This window comes from Girardinichthys multiradiatus, chromosome Y (assembly GCF_021462225.1).
Source record: "Girardinichthys multiradiatus isolate DD_20200921_A chromosome Y, DD_fGirMul_XY1, whole genome shotgun sequence".
NCBI lineage: Eukaryota > Metazoa > Chordata > Actinopteri > Cyprinodontiformes > Goodeidae > Girardinichthys > Girardinichthys multiradiatus.
The window spans coordinates 40,445,609-40,471,289 of record NC_061818.1 but is presented as its reverse complement, the minus strand read 5'-3'; the positions used below and the strand labels follow the sequence as shown (position 1 = coordinate 40,471,289).

The 25,681-nt window shown below is 42.9% G+C and overlaps 1 protein-coding gene across 1 annotated transcript in view; it reads right to left on the bottom strand.

The window, feature by feature from the left end:
* Positions 1 to 25,471, bottom strand: part of LOC124864228 (syntaxin-1B) — a 66,279-nt gene extending 40,808 nt beyond the window's left edge. Inside the window, exon 1 of the mRNA XM_047358912.1 lies at positions 25,081 to 25,471. Coding sequence (XP_047214868.1) covers positions 25,081 to 25,110 — 30 coding nt within the window. The 5' untranslated portion in view covers positions 25,111 to 25,471. The remainder of the gene's footprint in view (positions 1 to 25,080) is intronic.
* Between the last annotated feature and the right edge of the window lie 210 nt (positions 25,472 to 25,681).

The following is a 25,681-nucleotide window of genomic DNA, read 5'->3' as shown; positions in this document are numbered from 1 at the left end:
ACAGGCTGTTGGATGAGGTTCTGAGGGCTGCTGGAGGAGGTTCTGAGGGCTGCTGGGGGAGGTTCTACAGGCTGCTGGAGGAGGTTCTACAAGCTGCTGGAGGAGGTTCTACAGGCTGCTGGAGGAGGTTCTACAAGCTGCTGGAGGAGGTTCTACAGGCTGCTGGAGGAGGTTCTACAGGTTGCTGGAGCAGGTTCTACAAGCTGCTAATGGGGGTTCTACAAGTTGCTGGAGAAGGTTCTACAGGCTGCTGGAGGAGGTTCTACAGGTTGCTGGAGCAGGTTCTACAAGCTGCTGGAGGAGGTTCTACAGGCTGTTGGAGGAGGTTCTACAGGTTGCTGGAGCAGGTTCTACAAGCTGCTGGAGGAGGTTCTACAGGTTGCTGGAGCAGGTTCTACAAGTTGCTGGAGAAGGTTCTACAGGCTGCTGGAGGAGGTTCTACAGGCTGTTGGAGGAGGTTCTACAAGCTGCTGGAGGAGGTTCTAGAGGCTGCTGGAGAAGGTTCTACAGGTTGCTAATGAGGGTCCTACAAGTTTCTGGAGGAGGTTCTACAGGCTGCTGGAGGAGGTTCTAAAATTGAATAAAGGTGAAACCAGCAGATAGTCATTGAAGGTTAAAAATGATTGTTGGTTTTTCACCAGCAGTGACGCTTTTAAAAGCTTTTGATGACTTTAAATTCTGATGTTTACCAGATCTTATAAAACATGTTTCTGGTTCTGACTCAGTTCCAGGTTCTGCAGTCTGCATTTAGGGGGAATGCAGTAGATTTGTTAATTGGCTGCTGTATTTATTTAATAGATTTAGAGATTTAGAGAATCAGTTCAAACATTCATTACTCTGAATTTGCTCAGGAATAAATTGAAAGACAACATTATGGCGCAGAAGCACACAGCCTCCGAGGATCATGGACAAACGTCGCACAACTGCTTTCAGTTGATAAAGTCCAGCCGCCTCCCTCCAATCAGCTTCCTGCGTCAGCAACAACAGAACAAGCAGCTCTTTTTGTCTGTCACCTGTCAGAGGGAGTTAATCTGTTGGGACACCACTTCAACAGAGGAGCAAGGCCCAATGGGAAATATTTCACCCAACCAGGGACACTAATCTATTGATCTGATCAAAACCAGTAGTTCTGACACAAAGACCAGAAATAAACAAGGATTAAAACAGACAAGAGTACAATAGACTGGATGGAGCTGATGGTGATAAACTGGGTCAGACTAAGTCCACTAGCAGATGGTTCTGCTGAATTTGTATGTTTTGAAATTTAATTAGTCTCAGTAATTCATTTATTCTTATATTTCAGTAAATATCTTTAATTTCAGAACCAGACAGGGCCAAAAAGCTTCTATCTCGACATACTCGGGCCTGCGTATGACAAACCCAACCCAATCCAGTCCAATCCAATCCAGTCCAATCCAATCCAGTCCAACCCAACCCAGTCCAATCCAATCCAGTTCAATCCAATCCATTTCAACCCAACCCAGTCCAATCCAGTCTAGTCCAATCCAATCCAGTCCAACCCAACCCAGTCCAATCCAATCCAGTTCAATCCAATCCATTTCAACCCAACCCAGTCCAATCCAGTCTAGTCCAGTCCAAACATGCAGAACCGGTTTAAACAGGCTGCTAGTGAAACATTTAAAATGGTGCAATCTGAAAGTGTTGAAACATGTATGTTTTTCATTTCTTTGTGTTCTGTTGGATATTCTAATTTTCTGATCAGGACCCAATCTGCAGGTCAATAATGAGGCAGATTACTGGTTAGATGTTCACTTAAAAATATTCAAGATCTTTGAGGATTTCCTGGGTTGTGTTGTAAAAACCTTCAGTGATGCAGTAAAATTATTTTTGTTTTATTGGAATATGAAATGTTGTGAAGAGAACAGATTCTTATTCAACGTTAACATCCTGTCTGTCTGTCCGTTCTGTCTGCCTGCCAGCAGCTGGGTGTCTGTTCTGCAGATGGTTTGTTGTTCCCAATCGCTTCTGGCCAAAATGCAGCTCATCTGAAACTGGGTCGTTCTACTTCTTGAATTTACAGCATTAAAAATAATAACTAACGAGCTGAAGATCTCCAGGCAGCAGTGAGTTCATTCAGCTTCAGTGTGAGCTGCAGTTCAAACTCAACTCTCAGTCCTTCCTCTTGATTAAAAACAGCAGGTTTTAATGGGGAAATCAATATCAATATGGTGGACTGATGTCCAACATGTTAAAATGTCAAACTTTCTGTCCTCGTGTCCTCCAACTGTTTCAGCTGTCAGATCTGAACCTTAGGGTTGCAATCTGGTTTTAGGGTTCAGCTCAGGATCAGGTTTTAGGGAAAAGGCAGCAGTATGTCATTGAGCGTCTGTGCCTGACTCAGACAGGGTCCCTGAAGGCACCGCGGTCCCCTCCCTTTGGAAATCCTCCACATATGGATATGACGGCAGAGGACTCGATAACCTTCAGAGAATCAGCTGATCTGTGAGACATGCAGGAGATAGACCGAGCCCAGACTGTCGCCAAGATAACCCCTCAGATAAACAACCGATCCATCAGGAAAATGAGAAAAAATCTTCTCTTCCCAGAAAATACAACCAAAATATGTTAAGGGTGATTAAATAATCTAAAATGTACGTCTTAGAATAAAAAATAAAAAAAACATAGAAAAACGGTTAAATAACTGGAAAATCAGAGCAAATAATACCAGGAACATTTTATAAAATTTAAAAAGTAATAAAAAGAAAAAAGATGAACAAAAATGTAACAAAATGAATCTAAACACTTAAAATTTAATAATAACAACTTTCTATACAAGTACATGCAAATTATTTAATAAAATTACAGTTAGTGATCATTTAATATAAAACTGGAAAAATATACAAATGGTATGAACTGAAAAAGTTTTCACAAATAAAAATAAATCTAAATATTAAAAAGGAAAAAGAGATAAAAGAGAAAGAAACAATGGTGACTGATTAAAAAAATAAAACTATATTTTCAACATAAAATCAAGTTCTACAAGAAACATTAAGGCAAACTAAAGCTGTAATAAAACAGCATGTTTTCAAATAATAATTAATATGTATCTAAATACCGACCTGTCCAGGGTGTACCCTGCCTCTCGCCCATAAACTGCTGGAGGTAGGCACCAGCTTCCCCTCGACCCACTATGGAATAAGCGGTAGAAAATGACTGACTGACATTTAAACTCCCCTATTTAAACAAATTTCCATTGTCACTCCAGATTTGTGCAGAAAGTCAGCAGGAATGAATACAAACTAGAAAACCTATTGGGTGCCTCATGGCTACTGCCCGCTCACACACCAAACTAACATCAAAACCACCAAAGGTCTATGGAGAACCTAGAAGATAAGAAGTGCTTGGCAGATTTGGGCATCTGAGGGAAGGAGAACACAAAGATACCATCTGGAAGCCACAGACAACACAAAAAACTGGTTGGTGTTATCAGAATCAGAATCAGAATCAGCTTTATTGCCAAGTTTGTACATACAAACAAGGAATTTGACTCCGGTACACTTTGCTCTCTGGTTTTTGTTTTTGCATTACAGAATATACATATTTACAATTTACAATATACACATATCTAATAAAAAAGGTGCATTTGCAACATCTGTATGCTGCTGTTTTGTACTCTATTAAATGTTCATCAGAGAAACAGCTTGGGGGAAGAAACTGTCTCTGTGGCGGCTGGTTTTAGTGAACAGTGCTCTGTAGCGCCACCTGAAGGTAAAGCTCTGAACAGTTTATGTGCAGGGTGTGTGGGGTCTGCAGAGATTTTAGCAGCTCTTTTCTTGACCCTTGACCTGTATAAGTCCTGGATGGAGGGAAGGTCAGCTCTGATGATTCTCTCTGCAGTCCTGATTATTCGTTGCAGTCTGGACCTGTCCTGTTTTGTGGATGATCCAAACCACACTGAGATGGATGAAGACAGGACAGACTGAATGATGACAGTGTAGAAGATGACCAGCAGCTCCTGTGGAAGGTTGAACTTCTTGAGTTGTCTCAGGAAGTACAGTCTCTGCTGGACCTTCTTTCAAACAGTGTCTATGTGTGAAGACCATCTCAGGTCCTCAGAGATGGTGGTTCCTAAGAACCTGAAGTGGTCCACGGCCGATACAGTGTTGTTGAGGATGGTGAGGGGGGTGTATGGGGGTGGTGTTCTCCGAAAGTCCACCACCATTTCCACAGTCTTGAGTGGGTTGAGTTCAAGGTAGTTCTGACCCCACCAGTGTACCAGTTGATCCACCTCTTGTCAGTATGCAGTCTCATCACTGTCCTGGATCAGTCCAATGACAGTGGTGTCATCTGCAAACTTCAGGAGTTTCACGGACGAGTCCGATGAGGTGCAGTCATTTGTGTACAGAGAGAAGAGGAGTGGGGATAGAACACACCCCTGGGGGGCACCAGTACTTATTGATCTGGATCAGGAGAAGATGCTCCTCAGTCTCACCTGCTGCTGTCGATCCGTCAGGAAGTTGTTGATCCACTGACAGGTGGAGGCTGGGACGTTGAGCTGGGTGAGCTTCTGGTGGAGGATGTCTGGTATGATGGTGTTGAAGGTGGAGCTGAAGTCTACAAACAGGATCCTGGCGTACGTCCCTGGACGGTCGAGGTGTTGCAGGATGAAGTGTAGACCTAAGTTAACAGCATCATCTGCTGACCTGTTTGCTCGGTAAGCAAACTGCAGGGGGTCCAGCAGGGGGCCTGTGATGTCTTTCAGGTGCTTCAACACCAGCCGCTCAAAGGATTTCATGACCACAGACGTCAGGACTACAGGCCTGTAGTCATTTAATCCTAGGATGGTGGGTTTCTTGATAGTGGATCGTTTGAGGCAGGAGGGGACCTCACATTTCTCCAGTGACATGTTGAAGATCCTTGTGAAGATCGGAGTGAGTTGATTTGCACAGGCTTTCAGGCATGATGGGGAGACGTTATCAGGTCCTCCAGCTTTCTTTGTTTTCATGCGCTGAAAGAGCCTGTTTACATCTTCCTCAGAGATCTTTAGTGCAGGTAGAGGATCTGAAGGTGGGGGGTTGGTTACTTTATGGGAGGGATTTGTTCCTGAATGGGATGTAGAGGAGATGATTTGAGGTGTGAATGGCTTTTTGTCATGTCTGCAGTAGAAGCCATTCAGACGGTTGGCCAGGAGACGACTCTGTTCAGGATGGGTGGAGGGGCTCCTATAGGCAGTCAGGTTTCTCAGACCAGTCCATACAGCTGAAGTGTCACCAGTAGAAAGGATGTTCTTCAGCTTCTCATTGTAGCTTCTCTTAGCTGCTTTGATCTCCTTTGTTAGTTTGTTCCTGGCCTGCCTGTACCGCGCCCAATCTCCACTGCTGTGAGCTTCTTCCTTTTCCCTGCGCAGATTCTTGAGGTGTGGAGTAAACCATGGCTTGTTGTTCCCAAAGGTGTAGAAGGTCTTGGTCTGCACACACATGTCCTCACAGAAACTGATGTATGATGTCACCACATCAGTTAGTTGGTTTGAGTCAGTGGCTGAAGTTTCAAAAACAGTCCAGTCTGTGCATTCAAAGCAGGCCTGTAGCATCTGCTTTGATTCCTCAGTCCACTTCTTAACAGTGTGAACCTTGGGTTTGGAAGCTCTTAGTTTCTGTCTTTAGGTTGGGATGAGGTGGATTAGATAATGATCTGAAAAACCCAGAGCAGCCCTGGTAACAGCATGATATGAGTCCTTTAAAGCTGTGTAACAATGGTCCAGTGTGTTTTTGTCTCTGGTGGGACACTTAATATGCTGTCTGTATTTGGGGAGTTCATTTGAGAAGTTTGCTCTGTTAAAATCTCCCAGTATTATGATGAAAGAGTCCGTGTGTTTTTTCTCCAGGTCTGTAATCAGCTCAGCAAGATGTTTTTCAGCAGCAGAAGTGCAGCCATGTGGTGGAAAATATGAGCCGATTATTATAAACGAGGAAAACTCTCTCGGTGAGTAAAACGGTTTACAGATTATGGAAAATGGCTCCAGATCAGGACTACATGTTTTTCCAGCACTTTTATGTCTCTGCACCAACTTTCATTTATATAAAAGCAGATTCCGCCTCCACGCTTCTTCCCCGATAGCTCCGCGCTGCGATCCGCTCTGAACAGTTGGAAGTCCGGCATCAGCAGTTCATGTCTCAGTGAAGCAGAGAACCGCTGATCCGCGGAGGTCTGTGTTTTTACCGGTGAGGAGAAGCAGCTCGTCCATCTTGTTGTTGAGAGAGCGGACATTTGCCAGGTGGATTGATGGCAGTGGTGTTCGAAGTCCTCTTTTACGGAGCTTTACCAGCACGTTTTCCCCTTCGACGCTTTCGGCGCAGAATCCCATATAGAGCCGCAGCTCCACTCGCCAGGGGCTCGGTGAACCTCGGATCAATGAAAGATGGTGAAAAAAAACCAAGAGAGGACTTTCTGATGTTGAGAAGTTCCTCTCTACTGAATGAGACCACAGAATTGTGGCTCGAAAAACATAAAAACACACAAAATACAAAAACAAAGAAAGAGCGAAGTTCCGAGGCTGCCGTCGTCGGCGCCATCGCAGACACCTTATGGATCAAAAGGGACATATGATGCTTTTAAATCCTTCTTTTCACACTTAAATCACCCAGTTGTGGTCTATATAAAGTGGAACCTCAATGCTTGGGTCTGAACTCCTTGTTCTTGTTGCTCCACAGGTTCCTCTTTTACCTGTTCTGAGAGCAACTTGTTTTGGAGCAGTCTCTTTAAATGCTACTGCGGTACTTCACACCCTGCCCCCCTCCAGGTCAAAGAACGCTGCACTTTAATCCGTTCGGCCATTTTTGTAGTTTGATAATTATGTAGTGGTGCAGAAACAAGACAAAAACAACAAAGACAATATAAACTGTTAATGCAATAATAATATTAAATCACGCAAACGGTTCTGTCCTCCAGGAGCTAAAAGCAGCATACAGTGCTAACATCAGCAGAAGACCCGATGCTACAGCTATCAGAGCAATGGTCAGGACGTCACATCAACACAATAAATTCATGTCTAAAATAAGGTTTGTTGTTATTTTAGCGTTACTTGCAGATTAGCCCTTTGCTGTGTCCGCCGTTTCCATAGACAGAAGGAACTGACCTCTTAATCAGAAGTCTTTCAGCAAATCCTTCTAGATACTGGAGGAGGTTGATGAAGAACTCCTTCTTGAAGAGCTTCATGCAGACGAAGAAGAATTTCTCCACTGATGTGGGAACATTTACATGAAAAATGAAATTTAACCACACTTGGAAGAGGTTCTGGTGCTAAGGGACGGCGTAATGAATTGTGTGTGTTAATACACCCAACAACTAAACCGAACTTATCCTCTTTCAGCATAGGCATACTTGAGCTTAAACTACAAAACTGCAGCCAGAAATTAAAATGGCGGATATGCAAAATTGATCAGCCGGAAGTCCCTGACCTTGTTTAGCTGTTCAGCAGCAAATACTGTGACGTAACAGTTGGGAAAAAAGTAATAGATGATAGATAAAAACTGAACTGACTGAAAAGTAAGACCCAAATAGAATATAAAGATATCTACACAGCACCTGGAGAGACTCTTATGTACCCTGTTACATGTTCTGGTGACCAATGGGTCATTTTCAGGTGGTTACTGCAAACTACCACAGGTGTTGCTAAACCAAAGGACATTGCTTAGCTGCCCTCATTGATGCTGTTTTCATAACATAGCAATAAAGTGTAAGCAGACTGATTCTCTGTCTGTAATAATATTGTGTATAGAAGTTATTACTTACAGAGGTTAGTCAGCCACATTTGTGTTGTTTCATGTCAGCAGCAGCAATGACCATTACTGTGTCCCTTATTAATTCTGAAATAAAGTAATTTATCTGATGTTAGTTGTTGGATTGTCAGCTGACAAGAGTACAAAAGCCCCAAAAACCCAAAAAAACTGAACTGCTTGTAAATGCAAACATCCAGCTAATTGTGTTAGGAAAGGCTGGTCGTCTGAGGTGAAGGAGCCTTTTAATCAGGGAGATCAGGTGACGACAACTTTGCACAATGACTTAGGCAAAGCAGTTATTTTTGTATAGCATCACTCATGAGCTATATCAGTGTCTGTACCAGATTGATAAAGGAAATGATGAAATATTATTTGACCGTTGTGGGAAATCTGTATTAAAAAGTAGAGTTGTCCTTCCTGATTTAAAGGAGCCAGCTTTTTCTGGACAACTCAGGTTTCAGAGAGTTTTTTCCAGAGCTTTAAACCACTCACAGGTGACGTCACAGTCCGCACAGAACAAGCAAGAATTCTGTGGTGCCCAGGCAGAATCATTCGCGCCCTGGATTAGTGAGCAGAGATCTCTGATGACCTGATGGGTTTACACCTGAAAAAACCTAAAATGTATTGAGGTTCAAGAGCATTCAGGCTTTTATAGACCAGAAACAACATTTCAATCAGGGAGCAAATACAGTGATTAAATATCTTATCCAGTTTCCTAGTACTGGTCAGGACTCTGGCTGGTCTGTAGCTTTCCTGTCATGTTCTGATCTCTAACGTTACAAGATTTTGGCAGTTCATGTCATTATTTTAGAGTTTTATCCTTCCTGACATAATCAATTTTAAATGGATCCACTGTGTTCTAAACCTAGCCTTAGCACGTATGTCCACATGTGACCCGGTTCTGCATACCCTACACAGGGCCGCTTATAATGGCTGAGGTTTTGTCTGTAAACACCTCATACCTTAATAAATGTTTAATCAGATCTGCACCACCTGATGGGGGCGCTGCTACAGGCACTGTGCCCCTGCTGGACCCAAAACCGGTTCCTTCAGAACATATACACAGCCCACTACCTCAGTAAGGGTTCTGCACCAACACAGCCACCTTGGAGACACAACAACATGGACCAGTACGCAGCTCAGAGGAGACCACAGGGAGGGGAATGTCAGGGGCTTTCAGGGGGCCACAGTGTCAGGGGCCCGGAGCTTCTGCCTGATAGACTTTCAACACAACAGTAAAAACAACCCGAACGACTACAGAGATACAAGAAGATCCTGAGCTGAACCCCCAAAACGTTTCTGTCTGAATCAGAAGAAGTTTAAACATCTGTAATGGAATGGGATCTGATTGAGTCCAGCATTTAGACAGAGCCAGACTCAGTGTGTTAGCAGAAAGTAGGTGAGCTGAGACTTTAACTGTATGAGCTTTTGTGCTGCACTGACTCTGCTCGGTTCCTGCAGTAACGGTGGCTCTGACTAATATCTGAACATGATTACATAACAGCAGAAGCTCAGAAACACTTCTGCTGTTTTCTCTTAATCCAACCATCAGAGGAGGAGGAGGAGGAGGCAGGGAGGAAGATCATCTCTTCAACATACTGTATGAAGATCCTTAAACTTTACAATTAACCTTCCACACTTCCTGTTTCTGTTTAACACATGGTTCTGTCTTCAGAAATGAAACTGTTGATGTGTTTTTATTTCTTCTATTAATTAATTTTCTTTCAGTTAAAAAAACCAATAAAAGTAGTCAGCTGACATCATGACATCATCATCAAGATTAAGTCCTTCACCACAGTGTTTTCTGAGCGCAAAGATTCATGCACCTACAGTGAAAACATCTTCTGCTCGTCTTCTTTGCTAAACATCTCAAGCTCAGCCAGATTGGATGGAGAGCATCTGTGGACTAGGCCATTCTACCACATGAATCTGCTTTGATCTAAACCATCCATTGTATCTCAGTCAACAGATTTGCCCACCTGAGCTGTGGATCTCTGCAGCTCCTTCAGAGTTACCATGGGCCTCTTGGCTGGTTCTCTGAAAAATGCTCTTCCTGCCCAGCCTTCAGTTTAGGTGGACGTCCATGTCTTGGTAGGTCTGTATTTGGTCCATCCTCCCTCCATGTTCAGATGAAGGATTGAACAGAGCTCCAGGTGGGTTTATGGGCACATTGACATGACTGACACGACTGAGTGAGCAGCTCTCCCGTGTCGGAGCTGGGCGCAGAGAGGTAGGAGTATGATGAGGACAGAGAGGGAGGAGAGGAAGATGCTCCAGGAATGTACCTGCTGCTGCTGACCCTGGTGAACCCAACATGTTTAAAGACCAATCAGCGATAATCAGTCATGGACTCTGTCCTCTGATTCAAGGTTTTCTTCTTGGCACGTATTCAAATTTCCGCCACTTTAAAACTGGCATAATTCACTCTGAGGGTGAATGAACATCTTGGTTTTATCATTTATTTAATTTGTTCTCTACAGTGAAGGTTCTGATCCGACCCATTATTATTATTTTCCTTCCTCTTATCCAGCCTCTCCTGTGTTCCTTTAAGGTGGTCTGGATCTGGATTTTAGGTGTTTTTTCACTCTGTATCGATGCTGCCAAACATCAGCTTCCATCTGGTATCCCTGTTGGGAATTTTTACCGTGATGACGGATGAAAGAAGAGGAAAGAAGAATCTGCTGCGTGATGTAAGAACCACCCGTTGCCATGGTGATTCCCTCCTAGTTTCTAAAGCCCAGAGAACTTAAACCTCAAACAAACAAATACATCGAATGAAATAAATTCATGATCCATGAGCATCAGAACCTTCTGGTGATCTACAGTTTTATGGGTCTGCAGTGTTTCCTGCAGGAGATCTGTCAGGTTAAACAGAAACTCCAGGTCCAGTTTCTCCAGAACCATCCAGAGCTGAAATCTACTGGGAGTGAATGGGAGTGTGGGCGTGTCTCTCTGCACTCTGGCCTCTGATTGGTCAGAAAACTGATGGTGGGAAATTCTGGAAAAGTGCTCAAACTTAAACTGTGATTGTGGAAAAACTGGAAAATGGATTAAAATGTTAACCGGGTCAGGTAAAGTCCAACTTTCTGTGACCCAGTTAACTTTGAGTGACTGTTCTGATGGAACAGATGGATGAGATATGGAGGTCCAAACAGGACTGGTAATTGCTGTTGCAACCTAAATGCTGTTATTGTTCTTTAAAAAATATTTTTACATTCTTTGTAAATTTTCTGAAGATGTTCTGAAGAACATTCAAACTAATAAAGTCAATCATCAAAATAAAATGTTTCCTGTAACATTTTCAAAGTGAAAAATGTTTCTGTTTCTTTGCGAAATAATCTGCTGCATAAACTACAGTTTTGTAAAAGTGTATCATCTCTTGGCAGATTTATTAAAATAATAATACAAAATATGAAACACTCTTCTGTAAAGGTAACTGATGTATTTAACAGTTATTCAGAGTTGACGCTGTATTTCGTTTGTCCGGTTCATTCCCGTCTCTCCGTCCTGCTCCTCTCCCCTCTCTCCTCCTCATCCCGTCTCCTCTCTGCTCTCATGTCACACACACTCAGATCAGGACGCTGACCTCAGGTGTCACAGCGAGGTCTGATGCCAGCAGAGTGTGTGTTTGCATGCATGGATACACACTCTGTATCTGTGTATGTGTGTGTAAGCAGTAAACCACGCCAGCAGCGTCTTATCCACAATCCTCTGGGAGTGCTGGCTCTACCCAAGGTCCATCTGTGCTTCAAGTCCACGGACCGAGTCCAGGAGTCAGATTTTTGACAGCCAACAAGAATCTTTCCTGTTTCATGCTGATTCCTCTTCCTGAGTCCGATGCTCAGAAATCAGAGCCCGTCCGGAGTTCCTGAACACACCATCAGGCAATAATCTGCTGGAACCCAACAAGTTCCTGGAGGACAGAAACCACCAAAACCAGTAGAACCTGAAGGAAGCTGCTTCCTGAGAAAATAATTCTGTTTAATACCCACCAGCCTGTTAGGTTAATTGGTCTCTAAATTGCCCTTAGGTGTGAATAAGTGTGTGCTTGGTTGTTTGTGTGTTGCCCTGCGATGGACTGGTGACCTGTCCAGGGTGAACCCCGCCTCTCGCCCATAGACTGCTGGAGATAGGCACCAGCTTCCCCGCGACCCACTATGGAATAAGCGGTAGAAAATAAATGACTGACCCACCAGCTAAGTGCTTCAGGTTCAGTTTTAATGTGACCAACATCTTCAGAACCAGAACTAGTTAAATGCCTTATGGTTCAGCAGTTAGAACTAAAACCAGACTGGAAGTCATAGAGTTCAGTTTCTAACAGCAATGACTCCGAAAACTGCAGAGACACAAACCAGCTGAGTATTAATTTTGCTGCTGTCGGTAAGTGATATTTACCGATGTTTTATGTTTTCTGATCCTTTCAACAGCGTGAAAAACCACCACACTACTGACTGATGCTTCTCTGCTTCAGTTAAACACCCACAATCCTGTGCTGCATTGTGTCACATGACCAAACACACCACATGACCACCACCCTCCCGACCCCCTGAAAACACAAACAACAAGATGGACATAATATCAGTTAATATTGGCCCAGTTTTACTCATCAGACTTATTAAAGAAATTACTAACATCAGCCGATACCGATATTTATGCCGATATTTCAGGCACCTCTTATATGGTCAGCCCATTTTATATATTAGCACATTTATTTTTCAATCAGACATCAGAAGTTATGGTGCATTTAAAAATGTCTGCCCCTGAAAAAAATCTGTTTCTAAGAGCTACAGAAACATTTCCCTTAGTCGGTCCATTATTCCTGGAACCAACGGGGCTGAGGGCTAAGGATGAGAAGGTGATGAGCTTAACTCTGCTCTGCAGGGACACTGCATCCATAATGTACAACTTGTGCTTGTTCTGGCGGTGTCAGGATCTCCCTGATGCACCTGAAGGCAGCATGTCTGGTGGTTTAGAGCGTAACAACAGAAACCTGGTTCTGATTGTTGGGGCACCATTTCTGCTGAATTATTGACGCTCTGACTGGACTGGATGTTCAGCCTGAGAGCTGAGACGGATCAGGGCGTCAAAGAGAAGGGACGGAAGCGCTTAGCTTGTCCTCTTTCTTCGCTTCTTTGTGTCTATAAATAATCAGTTTCTTTGCTGAGGAGACGCCAGAGGGATGAATGGGAAGAATAAAAGAAAAGAAGGAAGGAGAGTCTTCCTCTTTAAGAAGACTCAACGTAACACACTGAAGAGGAGGAGGAGGAAGAAGGTGCTCGTCGTGTTTATGCACTCAGTGTGAACACATGAAGGACCGATCTTAGATCTGTACATTGGATTTTCGATAGGTTGACCTTCTTTTAGCTGGGTTTTGGCCTTCACAGGAAGTGTGAGTCCTCGCCACTGCCTCCTGATTTTATTAAAACTTGTCAAAAATCGGCAGAAACTCTTCAGACTCTCCTTCAATCATTCAGGACAATTTTTACCACCAAACTTTAAAGTTTCATTTTGCATAAAAAGCATCAATGATCAACTTCCTTCCCTCAGCCCAGTGAGGAACAGACTTCATGATGGATTCAAACGAGAAGCTGCTGAGTCACTGGTTGCCATGGTGATTCCCTCCTTTTCTGGGGGCTGGGTGGTCATCGGACAGGCGGATAGAAACACAAACAACAAACGTTCTCTCTGTGAAAACTCTGAAGACGCATGAAATAAATTCATGTCAGAACCTTTTGGTGGGCTGACATCCAGATCTTTATGGGTCTGCAGCGATTTCTGTGGAAGATCGGACGGCCTAAACAGAACCTTCAGGTCCAGTTTCTAGAGAACCATCCAGAGCTGATATTTACTGGGAGTGAATGAGAGTGTGGGCGTGTCTTTCTGCACTCTGGGCTCTGATTGGTCAGAAAACTGATGGTCCTGCAGCAGTGGAGACACTGGCTGGAAGGAGACAGAAACACCTATGACTGGATGGAGAACCTGGACATGTGGAGATGAAGCTGTGGCCACCAAAGGAGATTAAATAAAAATGAAAACTGATCAAAAATTTTAAAATAACCTCATCAACTGAGCAGCCTGACAGTCGGGTGAAGCAGAAACATGTATTTGTGCAGTGACCCGGTCCATCCTTTTAGCCACATCAAGAGATCCAAGCCAGTTCTGTGAGAGAGGCAACAGAACATGTCGGACCAAAATAAAGCACTCTTTCCTGTTTCATCGTGGCAGTCCCGGTGCTGAAACTGATGGATTTCTGCTTCCATTAAACAACTAGGGAATAAAAGCTGTTCTCTTCTGCTGGTTCTCTTCTAGGATTTAATGAACGGGTTTCAGGGATTAATTCAGGTAAACATGACAGGAGCAGAATGCTTCAGAATTAGGCAAAAACCCAGGCAGCACAATATTCAATGATAAATCAGAGGATCAACTGTTTCTGCAGGATGTGTGGGCGGTCCGGTCCGGTCCGGTCCAGCACAGACACAGGGTTCAGTAAACTCCTAAAAGATGACGGATTTAAACACTACAAAGGTTAATGTTCACCTTCAGACCTCTGACAGGAAAAACACTGAAAGGTGAAATAAACTAAAATGCATTTATCTGCCTGCTTTGGGACGTCTTGTGTTTAACGAGGCTCAGTGAGCTGATTACAGATAATATAGAATATTATACTGTTTTTTAACCCATTAATCTATCTGTACTATCAGGATTTACCGCTGCTCTGGGTGTGTCATCAAAGCAGAAATATGCAGAGTGAAACTTTCACCTGATTAACAAACCTGTGCTTTATGAATGGGACAAACTTAATTAATTAATTTAGGTCATAAACCAACAAAAAACTAATTTTCTCTTACTCTAAATACAAGATTTCTGCAACTGCACACCTGATGCAGGATCAATTCTTGATCGATCAGGTGTTGGAGCTCACCAGAGAGCATCATGGGTAACACCTAAGTTTTACTCACGTCTACTGCATCCTTAGCGAGCAGCAACTGGATGAAAGTTCAGAAAGCAACAGAAACCCTGAACAGTCGGTTCCTAACAGATTATTAATCAGACAAGGTTCTTATTGGCTAAGGAAGACTCATGCACAAATACCACAAGAGAGTCAGATATAATAACAAGAAAGAAATTTAGAAATAAAGCTATTGGCAGAAATAGTCTTTAAAATAAAAACAAAACAAAAAATTAACTCAAAAACAGGAAGCAGCTAAAATACAAATTATGATCATTATGATCATTAAGATCACAAAAACAAACAAAAGTCCAAACAAATGCAGAAACGACAGTAAGAAAATTCCACAAAAAACAGGAAAACATTTAACTGATAAAAACCAAAAAAACAAATAGATGGAAACTATAACTATAATAATGTTTACATTTGTTTCTTTCGGTTTTCCATAGTATTTGTTTTTAATTTCATGTTAGTTTGTTTCAATTTTTTATTTTTTTTCTTATTAAGTTTTATCTCGTCATCGTTATGAAGGAATATTTTTTCGTATAATTTTTGAAATCGTAATATTTTAATATCTTTTTTGTTCTTATATTGTTCCTATTTTTATTAGTTTCAGTTCACTTCCTTTTAATATAATTTAATTTAAACTTATTTGCTTTTTTATTTTGGATGTTTGAATGGATTTCATTCTGAGTGACCAGTTGTGACAAAACCCCATCCTCAGACATAACAACTCTGGATGATAAAAACAATTTAAATATACCAGACATATTCAAATATTCAGCGTGAAAATAAAGAGTTCATTCTGAAATGATCTTATGTATCCTCGGCAGGGGTTCACTCAGAGGTGGGAGGATGAGGCAGCTCAGGTGATGATGGTTAGTGACTCACTTCCTATCAGAATGACTGTGAAGCTGAGGATGTTTGATTCGTTCACTTGCACACTCCTGACGCCTTGCCAACCGGGTCACCTGGTTTCTCTCTGTTTGCTTGTTCATTCCCTCCTCCTTGTCTCTGGATGAAACGATGATAAGGCGGTTTCATGTCCACCATCATCACCACTATTTATCACAAATTGAAAGCTGTGAATTCATGAACCATTCAATGTGGTTGACTGTTGTAAAGTTAATGTATTGGTTGTCTGTTTGTTTAATGTACTGTAAATTATTCCAACATGTTAATGGTTCCACGCTATCTGGCAATGCAACAGGAAGCTGTTTCTGAAATGTCCTGATTCCTCTTCCTGTTCCCTGGAGAGCTGTGGTGTGTTCGCATTAGTGTGCTTTCATGCTGCAGGTCACAGCCTAATTTCCCTCTCAAGTGATACAGATTTTGATTTGTTTTAGGTTTCTTCTATTTAAACACATTGTTTAAATTAAAACCCCTTGAACTGTAAGTATTACCCAGAACCCTCATCTCTGTGGTGCCGTGTGACCCCCGGTAGCAGGGGTGTGGGAGGTGGGACAAGATGGGAATTTATGCAGATTAGTGGCGATTGCTCTAAGACTGCAAGGGAAGCTCAGCTTCCCCTAAAATGTCTAAAAATAAGTGATCAAATATATACTGTTGTGTGTTCATGTCATTGACTAAATATGCGCTACAACGCGTTCAACTTTTGTTCAGAATCAGCTTCTTATCACTGGTAACGATGCGGTTTTCCTCTCACTCATTCCTGCAGCTTCACAGCTTTAAACAGTGAGTTCAATAGTGAAGCAGAAATGCTGGGCTTTGTCCCGCCCATCGGACCCTCAGCATCTCTGGGGGTCTATGGGGCAGTGGGCTGGCCTTGGCTGGCCCGGACGCTCAGCTTCTGCATGATGATTGGATGATCTGTCTGAGGCTGAATCCCTTTTGATTGACAGCAAAATGAGCGAATCAGCGATCTTGAAATTGAGCTTCCCCTCCTTGAAAGACCAGCATCTGCCACTGATGCAGAGATACACCCTGATTTCCAGCCAACAGAAAGCAGATAAAGATGTCATGAGCTCTGGGTTTAAACCAATCTGCTATTCTTTCTTTCTTTTAAAAATTACAGTAGATTAAGACATTACCTCCTACCTGGAGGGAGTAGTTCACCTCACCAAACGCGAAAAAAGAAAAACAACCACGTCTCAGTTGAGTTTAAGGCCTTTTCAGAATTCAAACAACTTCAGTGCTTCAATCTTTGAAAAGAAATGTAGGTCAATGAAAGTCAACAACAGGAGTGCGTGGGTATTTTGGTGATTGTGAACTCTAAATGATAGATTAAAATAATAATGAAGTCTAAACATTCAGTTACCACAGAAATTGAATTTCTCTGCAAAACACCTAAAACAGCTCAGGTCGTCTTAAATGAGAGCCAAAATGACAACATATACCAATCTGGGTCAGCAAAGGATGGCTGCTCTGTCAGCTGCTCAGTCAGCTTCCAGGTTTTGTGGCTCACTCACCCCCTAATGTGTCAAGACAACAACATTAACCTCGTTCTTATTGCTCCCAGTCTGACTCTGAAAAATACCCTGATGGTATGCTGGCTGTAGTTCACCTCAATGATCCGTTTTTAACAAAAATCCGTCCAGCTGAGCTTTCTTCCTCCTGATATGCTGCCCCCTGGTGGCAACCTTGGTCCATGTCATAGATTTGTTCATTATTCTTCCAAACTATCACACTAACTGTTTAACTAGTGTCAAAAATGTATTATTTGATCAAAAATACACAAAATGAGATGAGGTCTTTCAGCACTAAAGGAGGACTGGCAGAGCCTGATCAAACCACTGCTGCTAAACCAATAAGAGCAGTCCTGCTTTAGAGTGACCTAATTACTTGAACCCTAAAAGTTGCTGATGCTGCAGTTCTGTATAATAAACCAAAGCTATAATTGAGTTTAAAAACACGTTTTGCAGAGTCATCAGGTATTTATCTGACTTTATTCTGATTGCTAACGGCATTAAAACTCTTCATCAGTCTGTCCGCTCATTGAAAGTGAATTAAAACTATAAGACGATCAGCTCTTTTTCATCCTGACTCTGTGACATCAGCGTCTCGCCTGTTTCCCACCGGCCTCTGTCTGCCCGAAGCCAGAAACGATAACCTGACTGTAATTGATGATAACGAGCTGCTGTCTGATTGGCCGAGGGAACTAGTTCACGTTGAGATGAAGGAAACAAACGCGCCTTAGAGATGAGAGTAAAAGGAGGCAGCTCGCTGAGCTACAGAGGGGGGGAGGGGTGCATCTATTATGCATGACAGCAAACACACATAAAACACACACATAAAGGAGGCCAGGGACAATGGAGAGGCCACTGAATAGAGGCTGCCATGATACACATGACCATCTGGGTGACCAATCATCTCACAGGTTGCTTTCAATCAGCAGATACCGTATGGAGGGAACTCTGAGCATCTTCTCAGCCTTCACTGAGAGGACATTTTCAGAAAGGAAAAGGATTTGTTCTCCAAAGATGTTGTTAGAACAATTTGTCAATCATCTGAGGAGAATCTGTAGATTCCTCTCCATCAAGGAGATGTCTTTTTTAATGTTTGGACATTTTTATTTGAAATGAGGAAAGTTAAATGGGGATGTAAAGGACAGAGTGTCCTGAAATCTGAAAAATCCAACATTATCTCCAGTGTTCCAGATCTTTATGTCTCCATCCAGACAGGAACAATGCTGCCAGTAGGTGGCGATATCAATCCAATCAACAATATTTCAATGTATAAGAAAATGAAGCTTAATTTGGTTAAAAACAGATTTGTATTCCAGCAAAGTCTCATTAAATGCTGAGAGCTTTTCAAGAGAGAATGAAACAGTTTTTAGCTTTAGCTTCATTTTTCTCTCGGCTGTTTTCAGGCTTTTTTATACTTTGTATGAAAAATGTTCCCATTGATCTGAGGAGATTTCAACCTGTGAAATATCACTTTGCTGTCGTTTCTTCCTATAATCCTATCATCCAGCTGCAGTCAGTCTTATCTAATTATCTTTCATTATTATTATATATTTATGTTTATTACATGCCAGGCTCAGCGGGTTATGCTCCTTATCTCTGAAGATGTTTGGGTTTCTCTTTAGGAGAAAGTTTAAATGCTGCTGTCAGAAAATCCAACAACCATCTAAGAACTTCTATTTCTTTGCAGTTTCATTTTTTTAAGCTAGAAATAGTAAAATAGTACAAACACTCTTATTTTCAAGATAGATGGACCCAGGTTGATGGGCTGCAACAGTTGCTTCGCTAAGGTCACTGCTGATGTCTTTCCATCCTGGCGTTGTGTTAACACATTCAGTGCATCTGACCATGAACCCCATGGACGTGGTGAGGGTAGATCTATCCTTTTCAATGACTGTATTACGTTATGGAAACCCTTTTTGATCTGAACTGTAGATCTGAGTTTGTTCCACATGCATTACTCGTGTACAGTGATGACAGGTGAATTGGTAAAAAGGGTGGGGACCTTTTTCTATTCCACACCCACAGCAGCCAGAGAGCAACGGAGAATAAATATGTTGTCTGACAGTGGAGCAGTCGCCAAGCGTTACAATCTACTCACTTCACCCGAGGCTGCTGAATGTTTCCTATCTACCATGGTTCTGTGCAGCAGCTGAAAGAGCTCCAACGATATTATAAACACTGATGAGCTGCTCCTCTCTCCTCCTCAGTAAATGCAAGTATTGTCAGGGCTTTCCTTTCACAGCTTGAACACTACATTCATGCAGCAGCCTGAGGAAGTCTCTACATTGACGTGGAGCTCTGCATCCTTCTGATCAGCTTTCACTCCTGCTCTACCGGTGACCGCAGCACTCACTGATTTCTGCATGCAAGCAGCCCAACACAGAGCTGTGAAAGTGACCTCTGTGTGCCTGCAGAAACGCTGAGTTTGTCCTTAATGTGGCTGCTGTTTGACCACTGAGGCAGGAATACACTTACAGGGTCCAAATCCAGCAGATTGTACTGCAGCTGCACACGTTAGACTTACTGCATTAAAATATTGGTGTCTGCAGACCCATGTTCATTTTCACAGAAGATTTTCATTTTGTTTTAGTTAATCTTTTTTAGTCCTTTAGGTTTAGTCTAGTTTTAGTCCAATTCTTGAACGGAAGAAGCCTTTGGCCACTTAGGCTAAAGCTGTAGTTGTGTTGAGTCTCATTTTTGTATCTTTGTGTCTGTTTCTCTCGGCATATCTCTGCTGCAGACATGCAGAGACATGCAGAGACTCAGTGAAATATTAATGAGGCATCAGTATGTTGTGTAGCTGTGAGATGAGAGAAGAACATAGACAAACATTGGACTGGGTTTGACTGGGACCCGTTGGCGGCATGGGTCCCTGGGTCTGAGCCCAGTCAGCCTCTTCATGTCTGCCTTGAAGCAAGTTTCAGACATTAGACGCCACTAACACACTCACTGTGGGTCATGGTTATCAGGAAAACATAGTGTTCAATCAAAAGGACAGAATAAACAAGACAGGTCTGAAAGGATCCTGAGGTACAGAAAATAATTCAGTGAAGTACTTGCTACAATCTCTGCAGCTTTATTTTGAAAGTGTAGAACAGGAAGAGTCCAGCAGCTCTGTTTACCTTTAATTTGGAAGTCTGATCAGATCCATCAAGATGTCCTTGCACGCCCTACCACAGCAGGTGTGTGTGTGTTCTCTAAGTAAATAAAGTCATACAAACCCAGCCCCACCTGCCTGGTGCTGCCATGAGGGCAGAACAAACCAGACCTCTTATGCGGGACTGAGCACACGTTCGCCCCGTCCTGAACCCAGGAAGTCCAGGAGTTTTATCTGTATAAAGCAGGAGGAAACATTTTTAATAGAATAGAATGTGGTTATTCAGAGGTTTTTTTCCAAACATTGAAATCTTAATGGACGAGTTATCTCTCTTGTAATGAAACCAGGTGCATAAATAGAACGTTTTGATGGTTGATTTCTGACAGAAAATCTGGTCTAATGTGAACAATACTTTACTAACCTGGACGGTGATAAATTAACCTGCAACACATTGAAATCTGTGGAGTTGAACTGTTTATATCTTGATCAGAGTAAAACCTAAAATGGGATGCAGCTGGAATAAAATCAGTTAAACTGGGATATTATCAAGTTAAAGGATTTTGTTGGACTGGATTAAATTTAAACTAAATCCAGCTGTTTCAGGTAGATTATAAACAGGAGTGGAAATTAAAATGTTCTTTCTAGTACTAGAAATGATTTCTCAGCTGTGGGTAAAACATTTGTAACATCAGTTACAAAAAAGATACAATAACTTAAATGTATTAATTAATTCTATAATCATCCAATCCTAATTCTGTAATGAGCTGTGTGGTAAAATAAATATAACATACATGTGTACTGCAGGGTCCTCTTATTCACTCTTATTATTTCAATGTTCTTTCGTTCCAGAATCAGGTCTTTAATCCCATGTTTTACAGTGTAAACACACCGTGTCACCTAACGAGACTTTATAATCATCGTTGAACGAACTCGGCTTCAGCAGCTCAGTAGCAAATAACCCACATTCACTCGATGCTTGAAATCTTCGGTAAAGCTTCCTGAGCTGTGAGCCGATGGAATTAGACTGAATTTAAACTGAATAGTTTCATTTGATCAAACAGAGGTAAGAAAACTTAACCTGAGACATTTTTTCACTGGATCACAATGACATAAAATACTTTATCTTGGGTTGGAACGCCTAATTTCATTGGGTTGGATTATCATTGGATTATACTGGATTGGACTTCATTGAATTTGAAACTAAATGAGATATTTGTTGTATAAATAAACAAACCAGAATATGATGTAACAATTAAATTGATTAAATTGGAATGAACTGCTTTCATTTACACTGTATCTAATTTGACCAAAAGGGATTAAAATTGGATGAATTGAATTGTTAATTTTATTTAACATAACTGGCAAAATATCACCAAATATCATGGAATTAAAATTTAAATTGATTTAGTTAATTTAGCTTTAATTGGGACTGGCTGTTTCAAAATCAAACTGGATTCAATTATAGCTGGATTATGCTTGATAGTATTTATATGGATAAAACCCTGAACTGAATCTGAATGAAATCAATTTTAGCATAATATTTAAACAGAACAGAAAAAACAGGTCATGAGTTCATTTCTTATGGTTTATTAAACTTGTGTTTGTTCTTATTGGTGGTTGTGAGGACCGCCGCACCTTGTGTCACTTTGTGGGTTCATCAGACAACTTGTGACATTTCTGCGTGAAGACTTGGTTTATGGTGAGTTTAGGTCTGTGGGAAATGTCAGTATGATGCTATCAGCTGACGGAGAAGTACGTCCCTGCACCGCCTTGGCCCACCTCCCACCACCCCTGTTTTAATCAATGAAAACGTAACAGAATATGTGATCACACACACTGCTGCAAACAAACACAAACGATCCGTCTGTTGCTCCATGTGCACAGATAACGTTTCCAGCTCTTCAAAGAGCTGCTGACATGTATCTGCAACAAACAGCAGAACCAGAATCTATTATTAATAAGACAAATATTGATGTTTGAAAGACCAATGTTTGATAGAACAATCAGAGAAACATCTCTATGTTACAAACTTCTGATGGTTGTTGTAGCGTCACGTATTATCATCCTATCCCATAATTACATCGCTTAAAAAACCCTTGAAAGTAGCATGAACCTGTCAAACATGCTGATCGGCTTACTTTAACATTTTAGTGGAAAGATGTCCGTTAAATCAACTTTAATTAAAGGGATATTTGATTATTTTATCGCTGTTTTATTGATGTCTAACTTGAGCCAGATTCAGATTCTTGGATTTATTTGAAAAACATTCTTGTTTTGGTTCTGTAAATTCAGTGGCTTGATCAAGAAGGTGTCAGTTAGATTCCAGCTTCCCTCTGACGCATGTACATGTGCCTCTGGGCAAGGCACTTAACCCCAAACTGCCCACTGATCAGCGTATCAGTGCATGAATGAGTGCGTGTTTATGAGCGCATGAAGAAAATGTGGCTCTAGTGTGAAGTGCTTTGAGTCGGACTAACAAGGTGCTATAAAAATTCATCCTATTTACCATTTAAAGCACTTTTCACAGATAAAATCCCAAAGTGCTTCATGAAGGCAGAGCATAGAAATTAAAAACACAATTTTACTCCTGTTGTCATCCAACATGGATGCAAGAAGAGGAATAAGCGGATATGAAATGATGAAAAAAGTACGGGGAAAAGAAAAAAGCAACAGAGTGAAGGGATGGGGAAGTTTGAGTGAAGCAAGAAGAATAGATGAGGAAGGTAAAAAACGAGGAAGAGCAGTGGAATAGCAGACTGGAGAAGATGTATAAAGGAATAAAAGTGACTGATTGCAGAGGAAAGATGGGAAAAGGAAAAGCTGAATACAAGGGAGGAAAACATAATGAAAGATGGAACTAAAATAAGGAAAACTGTGTCCGGAGAAGCTCGTTTTCCATCAGACTCCACAGGTTCTGGACGGGAGTTGAAGTTCATTAATGTCAGAGGTGCAGTCAGTTTTCTCTGCCAGACACGAGAAGCTGCAAACATTCTTGCGGCCCAGAGAGCAGCACCCTTAATTGACATTTAGCTCATTTTCAGGACAAGACCAGTTCTTAATTATAATAAAACAGCTTTTAACAGTTTAAACTCAGTTTTAGAGCTGTTTACATGGGAGCATACCAAATAAAACTGAGGCACGTTTTCATTTCCACTCATGTCAGACAGGTTTGAATAATGAGAGCTTCAGGATGTCCTGGATGTGTTTCTCGGTGGAGCCAGGAGATAGAACCGTGGAGGTGGATCTATCTGCTCCTGTCGGTCCACCAGCAATCAGAGGATTTTCAGGACATGCAGTAAAACTTTTCCAGGTTTGGTTTGGAAATCGGAAGCTTCTTGTTGGTCAGATTCAGCTTCAATGTTGTCAGATTTTTATTGCATTCAAGCAGCCTGAAATATTTCTGGTTAAATGTTCCAGGATAAAACAATACAGGAACTGTACATGTATGGAGCACAGAAACAGATGCATGATTTGCCAGATGACTGCTGGGGAAGAATGAGTTATAAATAGGAAGAAATCTGACAGATGTGGAAGCAGTGAAGACAGCAAAGAAGTGAAAAAAATCAGAGCAAGGTTGAGAAAGACATGATGGAAAAAATGAGATGGAAGAGCTGGAATACCAGGATAAACAGGACAATAAGCAGGGAAGAACAGCAGTGCGGTAAACTCTGCTGAGGCTTTTTTCATGCAGATCAGCTCCACACACATTCAGCTGCTGATTTACTGATCAGATGCCATTGATCCTCCTCTGCCCCACCCTCACACATCCCCCTGACGGAGGGACTCCGGGGTGAAGAAGAAATGCAACAGAATGCTGAACACTGGTTGAACTCGGCGATGGGGGACACGTGTGGAGCTGCAGCAGTGTTTGACCAGCTGACGTGATCCCCTCAGCGGCCCCAAAATACCCGCAAAGTCCGCCCAGACCGCCAGCATCAGCTGCTCGCTCCAAGCGCTCCAGAACCCGCACCGCACCGCAGAGCTTTCCGCACACGCGTCAAAGCGCCGCTCTCACCCGGTGCAGAGGCACAGTCATAAAATGGGTGAGGCTTTCCTACAACGAAGGCCTCCCACACCTCCCCCTCCCTTCACTATCAACCGAGCAGGAGGAGCGGCAGAGAGCACCATCCTACTCCCCATCTATCCATCCATCCATCCATCCATCCATCCACCCATCCATCCATCCATCCATGGGGTGCATCCTTGGGACCGATGCCCCCACATTCCCACGGTTCTCCATCAGGGAGGAGGCGGCGGGCTGCCGGATGCGGCCTCCATCAGTAAAAAAGAAATAAATCTGCATTTTTCTCAACTCAGAGTCAGCTGTCGTCCTCCTTCCCTCCTCCTCTCACGCATGCATGGACATGCACGTTCCGAATTAGAATTAGCTCGGATGGGTGCGTTTTAAGCCGTGTTCCCGTCATTCATGCCGCTCTGTTGAGGAGAGAAAAAACCTGACCGGAGCGGCAAAGCTGGGCCTCTGCGTCTACAGCTGCTGAAATCTGCCGTTAAAGGCGGAAATCCCGCAAATAAAAAGAGCCCAGACTATAAGACTGCAGCCATGCATCCATCCACTCACCGCATAGACTCCATTACAGGCATCCTCACAGCTCTGCAGCACACTCTGTATTCACAGCATGAAAAGCTCCGGGCCGCAGCGCGACCCGCATCCAAACCTCCGCAGAGCCGCTAAAAACCCGCAGCATCGGGGGTCCGAGCAGCTTTTCATCCCCTCCATCCCTCCTTTCCTCCGACTGCAGCCGCTGCGCTGAGGCCGTGATGCTGCGGCGGCCCCGGGAGGAGGGAGAGGAGAGGGGAGGAGGAAGATGGAGGCCAGCAGGGATGATGGAAAGAGGAAAAGGAGCTTACGCTTCGCAGTTCCGCCGTACGGTCCTTCATGGTGTCGCCGCGCAGAGCTGGCTGCTAGAGAGCGGAGAATCGGCCCTGATCCGTGCGGGAGGGGGAGCTGTCCAACACAGAGATTCCCAGCGGTTCCTTCCGTGTGTTCCTCCTCTTCTTCGCTCTCCTGGAAGCGGAGCAGAGATGGAGCGAGGAAGAGCGCGGTATGACGCGTACCCGCCTTCTGCTTCTTCTTCGGAAGGTTTTTTTTTTTTTTTGTCCGTGCGGTGACGGTGCGTGAATCAACCCTCCTCCTCTACTCTGTCTGCTTCTTTTTCAGCAAATATCTGGACCTCTCCCCCCCTTTCACTCAGCGCCTTTCTCCTCTTCCTCCTCGGTGCGGTCGCAGTGTGGCCCCGCAGCGCGCAAAGCAGCAGCAGCCCCGCTGGAAATCCGAGCGAGAGAGAGAGGGAGGGAGCGAGGATAGGAGGGGAGGGAGCGAGGGAAGGAGGAAGGAGGGGGGAGTGGTACTGATGCTGCAGAAAAGGAGAGGGGAGGGAGGGGGAGATGCGGAGCGGATGGAGAGCAGCGCGCATGTGCTCCCTCTCTCCATCCTTCATCTCTTCCTGCT